Here is a 13,804-nt window from a genome sequence, read left to right as displayed (position 1 = left end):
CTCCTTCCTAGGCAGTCATTTCCTATTTTGTATGTGTGCAACGGATTGTTCCTTCCTGAGTGGAGTACTTTGCATTTGTCCTTATTGAATTTCATCCTCTTTTCTTCAGACCATTTCTCCAGTTTGTCCAGATCGTTTTGAATTTTAATCCTATCCTAAAAAACACGTGCAGCCCCTTCCAGATTTGTATCGTTCAAAACTTATAAGTGTAGTCTCCATCCCATTATCTAAATCATTGATGAAGATATTGAACAGAACCAGACCACAACTGATCCCTGCAGGAACCCACTTGATATGCCCTTCCAGCTTGCCTGCGAACCACTGATAACTACTCTCTGGGAACGGTTATCCAACCAGTTATGCACCCACCTTATTGTAGCTCTATCTAGGTTGTATTTCCCTAGTTTGTTTGAGAGAAACTCATGCAAGACATTATCAAAAGCCTTACTAAAATCAAGATATTACCACATCTACTGCTTGCCCCCCATCCACAAGGCTAGTTGCCTTGTCAAAGAAAGCTGTTAGGTTGTTTTGGCACGATTTGTTCTTGGCAAATCCATGTTGAATGTAGTTTATTACCTTATTTTCTAGGTGTTTTCAAATTGTATGCTTAATTATTTACTCCATTATCTTTCCTGGGTATCTTTCCTGCATCCGATAAAGTGAGCTGTAGCTCACAAAATCTTACACTCTAATAAATTTGTTAGTCTCTAAGGTGCCACAAGTATTCCTTTTCTTTTTACGGATACAGACTAACACGGCTGCTAATCTGAAACCATTCCTTGGTATTGAAGTTAAACTGACTGGTCTGTAATTCCCTGTGTTGTCCTTAAGAACGACCATACTGGGTCAGACCAAAGATCCATCTAGCCCAGTATCTTGTCTTCAGACAGTGGCCAATGCCAGGTGCCCCAGAGGGAATGAACAGAATAAATGATCAAGTGATCCATTCCCTGTCGCTCATTCCCTGCCTCTGCCAAACAGAGGCTAGGGACACCATCCCTGTCCATTCTGGCTAATAGCCATTGATGGACCTATCCTCCATGAATTGATCTAGTTCTTTTTTGAGCCCTGTTATAGTCTTGACCTTCATAACATCCTCTGGCAAAGAGCTCCATGGGTTGACTGTGCGTTGTGTGAAGAAATACTTCCTTTTGTTTGTTGTAAACCTGCTACCTATTAATTTCATTTGGTGGCCCCTAGTTCCTGTGTTATGAGAGGGAGTAAATGACACTTCCTTATTTACTTTCTCCACACCAGTCATGATTTTATAGCTCTCTATCATATCCCCTGTGACAGGTCAGGCCAGATGGCTATAGGAGAGTAATAGAAGGCAGATATATTAGCCCCAGGCTAAGTAGGTCCCTTTTCCCTGGGTGAGGTAACAGGGCAGGTTCCAGAACAATCAGGAACCTTCTGGAGACAATTAAGACAGGCTGATTAGAACACCTGCAGCCAATCAAGAAGCTGCTAGAATCAATTAAGGAAGGCTAATCAGGGCACCTGGGTTTTAAAAAGGAGCTCACTTCAGTTTGTGGTGTGCGTGTGAGGAGCAAGAGGCACTAGGAGCTGAGAGTGAGAACGCGGACTGTTGGAGGACTGAGGTGTACAAGCATTATCAGACACGAGGAGGAAGGTCCTATGGCGAGGATAAAGAAGTTGTTGGGAGGAGGCCATGGGGAAGTAGCCCAGGGAGTTGTAGCTGTCGCACAGCTGTTCCAGGAGGCAGTCTAGACAGCTGTATTCCACAGGGCCCTGGGCTGGAACCCGGAGTAGAGGGCAGGCCTGGGTTCCCCCCAAATCCTCCCAACTCCTGGTCAAACACAGGAGGAGTTGACCTGGACTGTGGGTTCAGAAAAATGGCCAGGCTGAGGGCTGCCGTGAAGCTCTAAGGCGAGCAAATCCACCAGTAAGTGCAAGACACACCAAGGTAGAGCAGGAACTTTGTCACGCCCCCCTTAGTCATCTCTTTTCCAAGTTGAAAAGTCCCGTCTTATTAATCTCTCCTCATATGGTAGCCGTTCCATACATCCAAATAATTTTTGTTGCCCCATTCTGAACTTTTTCCAATTCCAATATATCTTTTTTGAGATGTGGCAACCACATCAGCACACAGTATTCAAGATGTGAGCGTACCATGGGTTTATATAGAGGCAATATGATATTTTTTACCTTATTATCTATCCCTTTCTTAATGATTCCCAACATTCTGTTTGCTTTTTTGACTGCTGCTGCACATTGAGTGAATGTTTTTAGAGAACTATCCACAGTGACTCCAAGATCTTTCTTGAGTGGTAACAGCTAATTTAGACTCCACCATTTCGTATGTATAGTTGGGATTATGTTTTCCAATGGGCATTACTTTGCATTTATCAACATTGAATTTCATCTGCCATTTTGTTGCCTAGTCACCCAGTTTTGAGAGATCCTTTTGTAGCTCTTCACAGTCTGCCTGGGACTTAACTATCTTGAGTAGTTTTGTATCATCTGCAAATATTCCCACCTCACTGTTTACCTTATTTTCCCTTTTTATAGGTTGGCTCTGTATTTGCTCTTTTCCAGTCCTCTGGAATCTCCACAGCCTCCTTGGCTGGGTATGGGGGACAAAGTAGCGCCCCCTCCCTTTTGCTTCTGGATGCCCCACCTTGGTGTTGATCATTGGAGCTGCCAGCAGGGGTTGGGCCCTGCCCCACTCTGGAGACACTTGTGCACAACACTGGAAGATCAGGCACCCAGTGAGTTCCCCACCCTCCCAGCGGTGGTGGGGCTCAGGCTTTGGGCCTCAGCCCTGGGGTGGTGGGGTGGTTTTGGGCTCCAGCTGCGTGGCAGCAGGCCGCAGGCTCCGGCAGCAGGGCTTCAAGCTGTAGCTCCCCACTGCCTCCCCTGGTCTCCCATCCAGGGCTTAATTTGTCCCCAGGCTTGAGTAAGTCTGCTGTGAAAAGTGATACTTGTATGTTTGTTAATATCACTTTTCACAATGGACTTACTAGCTACAATAAATAAATTACAATGATTTGGAAGTGTCTATGTGCATATTTATTTTTTTTCCTAAAGCTTAAGTAAGTATTTTAGGAAAAAATGAGAGAGGCCACCAGCAAGAGTTGGTGGCCACACTCTGAGGCCACCAAAATTTTTGTTCTGAGAACCCAAATGTATTTCATCCTATCTCTTCTTTCTCTCCCCTCCCTATGAATGGTGACAGGCTTTTTCGTGCAACTCATGCTTAATGCAATTTATTTTTCCTCTCGGTGAAATGATCTCTTTTGAAGATATCTGTTTTCTAGTTCTAATTCAGCTGGGAAGAGGGGGAGAGATTGTTTGTTTTTCATTCTTTGAAAGTTTCTTGTTAAAGTCTCTACGTTGAGACATTTCCCAGCAGCAGTTCTCCCTGATCAATTGCAAGTTCTGTAATCTGTTCAGAAAAGACCTGGCAGTTGAGGCACTAATGTCTGTTATGCTCTGCCATTCAATGGGCGTGCATGCCACCTGGTGGGAAAATAGTTCAATACTTTTTGAATATTTTGCTACAGAGTACTGCTCTGTCTTTCAGGACTGCATACAAAACTGTAGATCTGTTATAAATATAATATTACAGTGGAGCAATTCATCTTATGTGTGTTTGCATCCAATGAAGTGAGCTGTAGCTCACGAAAGCTTATGCTCCAATAAATTGGTTAGTCTCTAAGGTGCCACAAGTCCTCCTTTTCTTTTTGTGTGTTTGTAGTATCACTTAGTTTTATTACATGTTTTTATTGGGTGTGGAGATTACCCCGGTCTTTCGGTGAATGTGTACACTTTCCAAGGAAAAGTTTTATAGTATTGCTGTTAACTTCTGTCCCTTTTTAGTCCTGCCCTTTCATATGACCACTGCATGTATTTCAGGTTGTTAAATTGCATACTAAATTGGGGAAGCCCATCCCTTCAGTAGAGCCTGTAGTAGTGAACTCTGGTTCAGGTCCTACCATCGCTGGAGCAAGTAAGCCAGCTGCCCATGCCCCTACAGCCGCATCTGTTACACCAACAAAACCAGCAGCTGTAGCAACTAACAGTGCAAGCAACATAAGCAAGCCAGTGCCAGTGAAGAAACCAGTTGCATCCAAGATAACATTTTCAGGTATGTCTCATTAAAATCCATTTTTAACTGTCTTGTTTTTGATGTATTGTCTAAAATTCGTCATCTCATATAGAAATGACAATTTGTTTAAAATGTATGATTCTTCCAAATGCTTGCAGGTGGGGTCTTTTCACGTTCCCATCATTATCCAGGAAAACCGACCAAGGAAAAGTAATTGTACATCGAGCTCCTTAAATGACTCTGAAAATTTTTTTTTTAATTTTTAACCATTTGGCTTCTAAAATCTAAAACTGTAGCGTTCATCTTCCCCCTCTGCCTCCAAAAGTGTTCCAGAAACAGAACAGGGATTTTTGTGTGTTTCTTTACAAATCTGATGGCTTCCATATTTGCTTATTTTTTTCTTTTGAAACCTGCTGTGAGGAAATAGAGGGAGGGCTTCTGTCTGAAAGTTGCATCGCTTGGCTGTAGTATTTTAGCAGAATATCAAACACTGGGAATTATATGTTGTTGAAATCTGTAGAAATCCTTCTTACTCTTGATATTAAACTGATTTTTTTAAATCTCTCACCATTGAGCCTTTACCTCGTTAAATTGTTTTGTATTTAAGTTAATCTTTAAGAACTGAAGTTATTGAAGTTCAGGTTTGTCACTTGTTCTCTTTCAAAAGAATTGCTACTATTAAAAGAACTTCCTTATCTTTATAGTAGTCTAGTCTGCTCATTCATAGTAGATGTTGTTTGTTTTAAACTTAACTATTGGTCATAAAATAGTGAAGACTTGTAGTCTGAATGGAAGGCTGATAAGAGAAACTTCCACTTGACTATCAATTTGTAACTTTTAATTATTACTATAGATATGTGGTTTCTTGGTGTCATAGAAATTGTATAGTGGAGCCATACATCTTATCTAGTTATATTTTTGGCAGCTGCCATAATGGCAAAAAAGCCCTACAGGACAAGCCTTGGGATATTGTCATTTGGCATTATAAAGAGAAATTAACAATGACATGATGGATTTGTAATACAGGTTCTGATAAGCGTACTTTCACAGATTGTAAGAAATCAGGTTGCTTATTAATCCACCTCTTTATACAGGGACTAATAAGCTTCAGGCAACAAGCATCAAATTGGAGGAAGTGAAGGTGATGCAACCAAAATTAGAGCTACAAAATGAACAGCCCACGCATGATGGCTCTGGGGATGGCCCAGGGGGTTTACTTGATGTACAGCCTGTGGGACATGACTATGTGGAAGAGGTAATGCTTGACCGCTTTTTTTCACAAATCGCTCACATTTACAGCTGTATAATGTCAGCCTTTGAAGTTCAAATATACTTAAAGCATGTACAAGGCCCTACCAAATTCATGGCCATGAAAAATGCGTCACGGACCATGAAATCTGATCTTTTGTGTGCTTTTACCCTATACCGGCAGTTCTCAAACTTTAGCGACCCGAGGACCCTCATTTTGATTTTAAATTTTTCACGGACCCCCAAGCTTACAAGCTTACTGCCCCAGGCTCCTGCCTCCACTCCACCCCTTCCTCCAAGGCCTCACCTCTGCCCCTCCTCTTCCCACCCCTGGTCCACCCCTCCCCCAAGTGTGCCCATCCTTGCTCCTTCCTCTCCCTCCCAGCTCCTCCTGCACGTCGGGGAACGACTGTTCTGTGACATGCAGGAGGCGCTGGGAGTGGGAGGAGTTGATCAGCAGGGCCCACGGACCCCCTGGAGTGCCCATGTGGATGCCATGCGGTCCGCGGACCCCAGTTTGAGAAATGCTGCCCTATACTGTACAGATTTCACAGGGGAGACCTGCGTTTTTTAAATTGGGGGTCCTGACCCAAAAGGGAGTTGCAGGGTGATCATAAGGTTATTTTAGGGTGGTTGCAGTATTGCCACCTTTACTTGTAAGCTGCCTTCAGAGCTGGGCAGCCAGAGAGCAGCAGCTGCAGGCCGGGAGCCAGCTCTGAAGGCAGAGTCGCCACTAGCAGCAGCGCGGAAGTCAGGATGGCACGGTGTGGTATTGCCACTCTTCCTTCTGTGCTGCTGCCCGCAGAGCTGGGCGGTCGGACAGTGGCGGCTGAGGCCCAGATCTGCTGGGAGCAGCAGTGCAACGGTAAGTGTACCAGCACTGCAACCCCCTTCTACAATAGCCTTACTGTGCCCCGCCCCCCCGGCGCACACAACCCCTTTTGGGGTCAGGACCCCCTACAATGACAACACTGTGAAATTTCAGATTTAAATGGCTGAAATCATGACATTTCTGATTTTTAAAACCCTATGACTGAAATTGACCAAAATGGGCCATGAATTTGGTAGGGCCATATTTATGTATTTTCAACATTGAGCACCCTGAGAAAAATCATCTAGCTCAGTGGTTGGCAACCCTCAGCAACCTATCAGAATAATCTGCTGGTGGGCCACAAGACATTTTGTTTACGTTGACTGTCCGCAGGCATGGCCCTCCCGCAGCTCCCAGTGGCCACAATTCGCTGTTCCATGCAGCTGTTCCTTGTTGGGCAGCATGCCAGAGGCTGCTGACCCCTGATCTAGCTGCTGGCTTCATTCTGTGCCCTCCATTTCATTTGCTGTTGAATTACTGTGGCCCAGTTTTCACATCTACATTTGGGCACCCAAATGCAGGGTTTAGACAGCCTATTAAGGAGCCCTTGTTTGAGAACTTTGTCTCTGCTCTGCCTACATACAGTTCATGAGGATGTGCCAAGTATCAAAATTATTTGGTTATATTAAACTGTTAATGTTTTAATTAGTCTTTAAAAAGTTCCCTTGCTCTTGAATCCCCAGTTCTGTAGAATTAGATTGGAAATCAGGATTAAATTTCGTCTGTATGACTTCCAGTGAAATTTTATTTACTTCAGTGTTGTCCTGTTTCCCATCCTTGGTAAGATTATGAACAAATAGTGGATGAACAGCAAACAGTTTTTAAAGTTTAAGAATCATTTATGGCTTGGAGCTGTTACGTGGTTGAGAATCACGAGCTAAGAAAGGTTGGGAACATGTTGGTGCTGCAAGAAGCAGTGCTGGTAGTCATGATTCAGTAGATGATGCTCTTTACTTGAGTCATGACTGTACTAGAACCCTAACATGGTGCTGAGGTCTGTTGTGTGGCTTGGAGAGCCCACATTGCAGATGAGCCATAAAACTGAGGTCCTGACCATATGTGTTCATGAAAGTTGTCATGTTGCTTTTCAGAAGTATTAATCCTAATGTTCAGGTTACATTTCTTCATACATGTGCTTATTCTGGGCCTCCCTAAATTTCTCCTACAGTTTAAATTGGATGTTGTATCTTCTGTTTCGGTCCTAAACAGCTCTGCAGTGTCACTGTGAGCTATTAAATAGATGCTGTGTCTCACCCAAGAGTTGACTGAATTTTAGTAATGGATAAATGCACATACTTTTACGTTTGTAAAGTGCCTTAGGCTCCACTGGGATGTAAGACTCTTCTTAAATGCAAGAGAATTTTGTTGTTGCCACAAACAGTGCTTATAAATATTAAATTACATATTTTGTCTCAGGTACGCAATGATGAAGGAAGAATGATCCGGTTTCACTGTAAGCTCTGTGAGTGCAGTTTCAATGATCCTAATGCCAAGGACATGCACCTGAAGGGGCGTAGGCATCGGCTCCAGTACAAGGTGTGAATGGGGACATCCTGTTATGGTGCTAAACAAAGGGACTTGGATGGTAGTAGCTTCACTCTCAACTCCTAAAATAGAAAAAGGGGGAGAAATCAGTAGCTTATTTTGTAAAAAGTTTTTTCTAAATAGAAGAAGGATTCTATCAGATGTAAAAGCAAATGGGGTGAGTCCAGAAAAATTTCTTGCAAACATTTTTTCTACCAAGAATTGTCCACTTCCAGATTCTCAGCTCTTAGGGCTTGTCTACACTACCCGCTGAATCGTTGGGCAGCAATCGATCCAGCGGGGGTCGATTTATCATATCTAGTATAGACTCGATAAATCGACCGCTGAGCGCTCTCCCGTCGACTCCAGTACTCTACCAGAACAAGAAGCGCAAGCGGAGTCGATGGGAGAGCGTCAGCTGTCAACTTACTGTAGTGAAGACGCCGCGGTAAGCAGATCTAAAATACGTAGACTGTTCACGTTGCTGAAGATGCATGTCTTAGATCAACCCCTCGCGGTTGTGTAGACAAGCGTTTACTATATTTAGCATCTCTGACTGAACACTTTAATCTACTTTTCATAAAAATATAAGGAAAACTACCATAGATTGATGATCGGTGCAGGTAACTTAATTAAGGTGAAAAGAAAAGGAACACTTGTGGCACCTTAGAGACTAACAAATTTATTTGAGCATAAGCTTTCATGAGCTACAGCTCACTTCATCGGATGCATTCAGTGGAAAATACAGTGGGGAGATTTATATACATAGAGAACATGAAACAGTGGGTGTTACCATACACACTGTAACCAGAGTGACCACTTAAGGTGAGCTATTGCCAGCAGGAGAGCGGGGGAGGGCGGAGGGAACCTTTTGTAGTGATAATCAAGGTGGGCCATTTCCAGCAGTTGACAAGAACGTCTGAGGAACAGTGGAGGGGGGGAGGTAAACATGGGGAAATAGTTTTACTTTGTGTAATGACCCATCCACTCCCAGTCTCTCTTCAAGCCTACGTTAATTGTATCCAGTTTGCTGAATTGGAATTAATTTGCAAACTGGATACAATTAATTTAAGCTTGAAGAGAGACTGGGAGTGGATGGGTCATTACACAAAGTAAAACTATTTCTCCATGTTTATCCCCCCACACACACACATACACTGTTCGTCAGACTTTCTTGTCAACTGCTGGAAATGGCCCACCTTGATTATCACTACAAAAGGTGACCCCACCCCTGGCTCTCCTGCTGTAATAGCTCACCTTAAGTGATCACTCTGAATCATAGAATCATAGAATATCAAGGTTGGAAGGGACCTCAGGAGGTCATCTAGTCCAACCCCCTGCTCAAAAGCAGGACCCATTCCCCATTAAATCATCCCAGCCAGGGCTTTGTCAAGCCTGACCTTAAAAACTTCTAAGGAAGGAGATTTCACCACCTCCCTAGGCAACGCATTCCAGTGTTTCACCACCCTCCTAGTGAAAAAGTTTTTCCTAATATCCAACCTAAACCTCCCCCACTGCAACTTGAGACCATTACTCCTTGTCCTGTCCTCTTCCACCACTGAGAATAGTCTAGAACCATCCTCTCTGGAACCACCTCTCAGGTAGTTGAAAGCAGCTATCAAATCCCCCCTCATTCTTCTCTTCCGCAGACTAAACAATCCCAGTTCCCTCAGCCTCTCCTCATAAGTCATGTGTTCCAGACCCCTAATCATTTTTGTTGCCCTTCGCTGGACTCTTTCCAATTTATCCACATCCTTCTTGTAGTGTGGGGCCCAAAACTGGACACAGTACTCCAGATGAGGCCTCACCAATGTCGAATAGAGGGGGACGATCACGTCCCTCGATCTGCTCGCTATGCCCCTACTTATACATCCCAAAATGCCATTGGCCTTCTTGGCAACAAGGGCACACTGCTGACTCATATCCAGCTTCTCGTCCACTGTCACCCCTAGGTCCTTTTCCGCAGAACTGCTGCCTAGCCATTCGGTCCCTAGTCTGTAGCTGTGCATTGGGTTCTTCCGTCCTAAGTGCAGGACGCTGCACTTATCCTTATTGAACCTCATCAGATTTCTTTTGGCCCAATCCTCCAATTTGTCTAGGTCCCTCTGTATCCTGTCCCTGCCCTCCAGCGTATCTACCACTCCTCCCAGTTTAGTATCATCCGCAAATTTGCTGAGAGTGCAATCCACACCATCCTCCAGATCATTTATGAAGATATTGAACAAAACTGGCCCCAGGACCAACCCCTGAGGCACTCCACTTGACACCGTTACAGTGTGGTTACAGTGTGTATGGTAACACCCATTGTTTCATGTTCTCGGTATATAAATCTCCCCACTGTATTTTCCACTGAATGCATCCGATGAAGTGAGCTGTAGCTCACGAAAGCTTATGCTCAAATAAATATGTTAGTGTCTAAAGTGCCACAAGTACTCCTTTTTCTTTTTGCGAATACAGACTAACACGGCTGCTACTCTGAAACCTTAATTAAGGTGGTAATTGATTTGAGTAGATTTTGTTGTAGGAAATAAATGTTTTCCAGCATCTTGTTAGAACTTAACAAATAGTAAGTCTAAGTTTCAAAACTAGTGTAAAATGAAACCAGATCTTGCATGTCTGAATGGAGATTTTCAAAACACAACTTTGACCATTTGTTTTGTATTTCATCTGGGTGAAATTCTTGCTCTCTAAAAGAATAAAATAATATTGTATGAAGTGAGGTTAAATTACCAATTCAGCCTGTTCTCAGACATCCTGCTGGAATATGTTAACTCTAGAAAAGACAATTCCCAATGATTTTTTTTTCAATTAGTAAATAGTTGTACAAAAATTTCTGAGAATTATCCAATAGAGCTAATTCCTGATCTCTCTCCCTTCCCCATTGCTAATTGTTTCTTGAAGAGAGTAGCCATACCATCTCTCTCCCCCAAAGCAATTGTCCGGAATGACTGTCTCCTCTTTCTGCCTTTAAGTGGAGCAGTAGACCAATTAGACATCCTTTTACAAGGAGTATTGCAGTTCAGGCACCTGAAACAGTGTGGCCAACAGTTTGCAACTTCCCAGCACTAATTCAAAATGTACTGGTCAATAACAAAATGAGTCTTGCGTAGCTATTTGGACATATATGAAGGTGCTTAGTGATACTTTCTTCCAGGGAGGAGAGGGAAAGATCTTGTGATCACTGGAGGCAACTTTAAGATCAGTAGTTAAAGATACTTATTCAGAGACTAAATGCTGAATTTCCATATCCGCCATTTACTCCCACGATATTAAATGACAACAAGGATACTTACACTCTCTATGCCCAGCAGGAGGTATTGCAAATGGGCTGTTGCTCCCAACTGTTTCCTCCTCCTTTAGTGAAATGGCAGTCAGTTTGCAAGCTTGATGTTACTGCCCAGTCGCCCATTATTCTGATTCATTAAAACAAACACAACAGAATCTGGTTTCCATGGAAGGAGCAAATTTTATTCAGAAACAGCCATTTAATGTCAAAAGGAATGTATCAAAAAATGTACCAAAAACAAAAAAACATTGCATTTAAACACTTATGTGCAAAGCTCCGTTTTAGGAGTATTTTTAGTGAACACAAAGCATTTTGCAAGCTTTGCAAGTGCTATATGTTACAATATGTTGGGGGTGGCAAACACCATTTAAATCGAGCACAGAGGGATCTAAAAAGCATATTTTAAAATTCTTAGGTTAAAACCTCTTTAAGCCATCTTCAGTTGGTCTCTTTGGATGGTCTCTTTGAGTGTGGTGGGTTTTTTTGTCCCATTCTGAATATTATGGCATTGAGTCAAGTTTCCACACGCTCAGTCCATTGTTGGTAGCAGCTCTGCCCAAACTTGTTGTCACAAAAAAATTAGCCTTTGGTAAGGCTGACTTCCTAACAATTGAAGACGACAGTGGATTGCTATACTAAAGTTCTTGAAGTTGTAAGTAAGTGGCCAGTAGATGGTGACCTTGATTGGTATTTCATGAAATGAAGTAACTGTAGAAGACTATCCCACCTGTACTTAACCATTCTGCACTGTAATCCAGGGAGTGATGTTATAGTACAAATTAACCACTAACCAGTGGACATGCCTGGGATGGATTTATTGTGTTCAATGATAATACAATTATTGGAATTATTAATGTGAAGCCAAAGTTGTTGCACATACCACAAAGAATTGAATCCATCAAAATCAATTTGACTTTGGCGATTCAAATGTCAGTGAATACAGTCACTGTTTGTAGGCTTAAGTCATTTGGTGGGTCTGAGTTCCTTATATCAGAAGGATTCATCTTCACCATTTTAACTTCTTTCTTGCATTGGTTGACCTTAACATTGCATTTAAGCACTGGTGGGCAACGCTCCGTTTTAGGAGTATTTTTAGTGAACACAAAGCATTTTACAAGCTTTGCAAGTGCTGTATGTTACAATATGTTGGGGGTGGCAAACACCATTTAAATCGAGCACAGAGGGACCTAAAAAGCATATTTTAAAATTCTTAGGTTAAAACCTCTTTAGGCCATCTTCAGTTGGTCTCTTTGGATGGCAAAGCATATTTGGCTATTGAGCGAGTGGTACATGAAATATATTTTGTCATCTGGGCCTGTTCCAACTCCTGTTGAAGTAACATTTCTTGGAAGCAAGTTTAGGCTCTTTAGATCATTATTACCCCCAAATTGTCCATTCCATCATACACATTGTTTTGAAGTCATGCCATTGTCAAGTCCAGAACTGGCCAATCCTTATCTTACTAATATTTTGAAGCCTACACAGAGTAAAAATATTCTGCCTTTTCGTTCAGAAGTAACGAGCAGATTTCTCATTTACACTGACTATTAGCAAGACTGATGGACTTTAAAAAGCTCTGAGATGAAAAAACGTTCTGGTTGCCTGTCCACATTTTTTTTTTCTATTTTCAGTTGCTCATGCTTTAATCAGTCACGGCCCTTTACATGAGAACATGAGCTCTGTTTGCTACGTGTTCATCTGATCCTGCTGCTTGTTCTTCAACTGAAATTACCACTCTTGTTTGTAGCATCTCTTCCACTGCCAGCAAATGCAACATCACAAACATTTGGTTGCTGTGGAAATGTTGCAAACATTGATTTAAGGTGAAAAAGAAGCAGCAGAAAATAAAGAACTTTTAAGAACTCATGTCCCATATTCAAGCAGATATTTCTCATTTAAATGAGGCTGCATTAATATAAAGTCAGATTAGAAGAATTATTCCCAGAACATTGAAATGTACTTAATATTATCCCTGGGTTAGGCCTTTGAATATTGCTTTTGAAACATGTCAGGTTCAAGGCTTGGGTTTATGTGAAGCTGGAGACTTGGTCCCAGATTTTCAAACCTGGGTATTTCCATTTTGGGCTCCCTGTTTAAGACACCTTGGGCCTCATTTCAGAGGTGCTGAGTATCCATAAACTCCAGTTTACTTCATTGGGAGTTGCGGATGCTCATCTCTGAAAATCAGGCCACTTTTATTTAGGTGTTTAATTTTAGGCATTTAAGTTTTACCCTTTGTCCTAAATCTGTTTTGGATAGGTCTTTTTGGCAATTGATGCTGGGAACTGGAATAGTTTACAAAGGCTTCCTTGTTCTGGGGGTAGGGGTTTAAGTATGTGTTACAGCTGCCCATGGCTGTTTCTCTTAATTAAGAAATGGTACAAATTATTGTTATACAACATGTCATCAAACAGTATCTAAAAACCCAAGTGTAATGTCAGGTTTATTAATTAACACTTGAATCATGGAACTACAGTAGTAGACTTTTTTTTAATATTGACATTCTACTAGCTTTGTGATAGTGTTTTTAAGATTTTCTAAAATGTGTTGTAACTTCCTTGTAGAAGAAAGTAAACCCAGATCTACCAGTTGAGATCAAGCCCAGTAACCGAGCTCGGAAAATGCACGAGGAGAAGATGAAAAAGCAGAAACAGAAGGATATGGTAAAGAGACGCAGAGAGGAAGAGCAGCGTTGGCACATGGAAATGAGGCGAGTCCTCCCTCGGAGATCACTTTCACAGAAATGTGGATTTTAGGGATATTGCAAGATTCATACTTTTGTGTTAATTCACACCTTCCA

The 13,804-nt window shown here is 42.2% G+C and overlaps 1 protein-coding gene across 5 annotated transcripts in view; it reads left to right on the top strand.

Moving 5' to 3' along the window:
- The window catches only part of LOC144280101 (zinc finger RNA-binding protein-like), an 85,607-nt gene that overhangs the window by 47,858 nt on the left and 23,945 nt on the right, over window positions 1-13,804 (top strand). For all 5 annotated transcript variants that reach the window (XM_077841844.1, XM_077841843.1, XM_077841846.1 and 2 more), the window contains exons 7-10: window positions 3,883-4,114; window positions 5,170-5,330; window positions 7,611-7,730; window positions 13,569-13,714. In XM_077841844.1, the coding sequence (XP_077697970.1) occupies window positions 3,883-4,114; window positions 5,170-5,330; window positions 7,611-7,730; window positions 13,569-13,714 (659 nt within the window). The remainder of the gene's footprint in view (window positions 1-3,882; window positions 4,115-5,169; window positions 5,331-7,610; window positions 7,731-13,568; window positions 13,715-13,804) is intronic.

Source organism: Eretmochelys imbricata, chromosome 25, assembly GCF_965152235.1.
Source record: "Eretmochelys imbricata isolate rEreImb1 chromosome 25, rEreImb1.hap1, whole genome shotgun sequence".
In the NCBI taxonomy this organism is placed as follows: domain Eukaryota; kingdom Metazoa; phylum Chordata; order Testudines; family Cheloniidae; genus Eretmochelys; species Eretmochelys imbricata.
The sequence above is the reverse complement of the archived record's forward strand: the minus strand, read 5'-3'. Positions and strand labels throughout refer to the sequence as shown.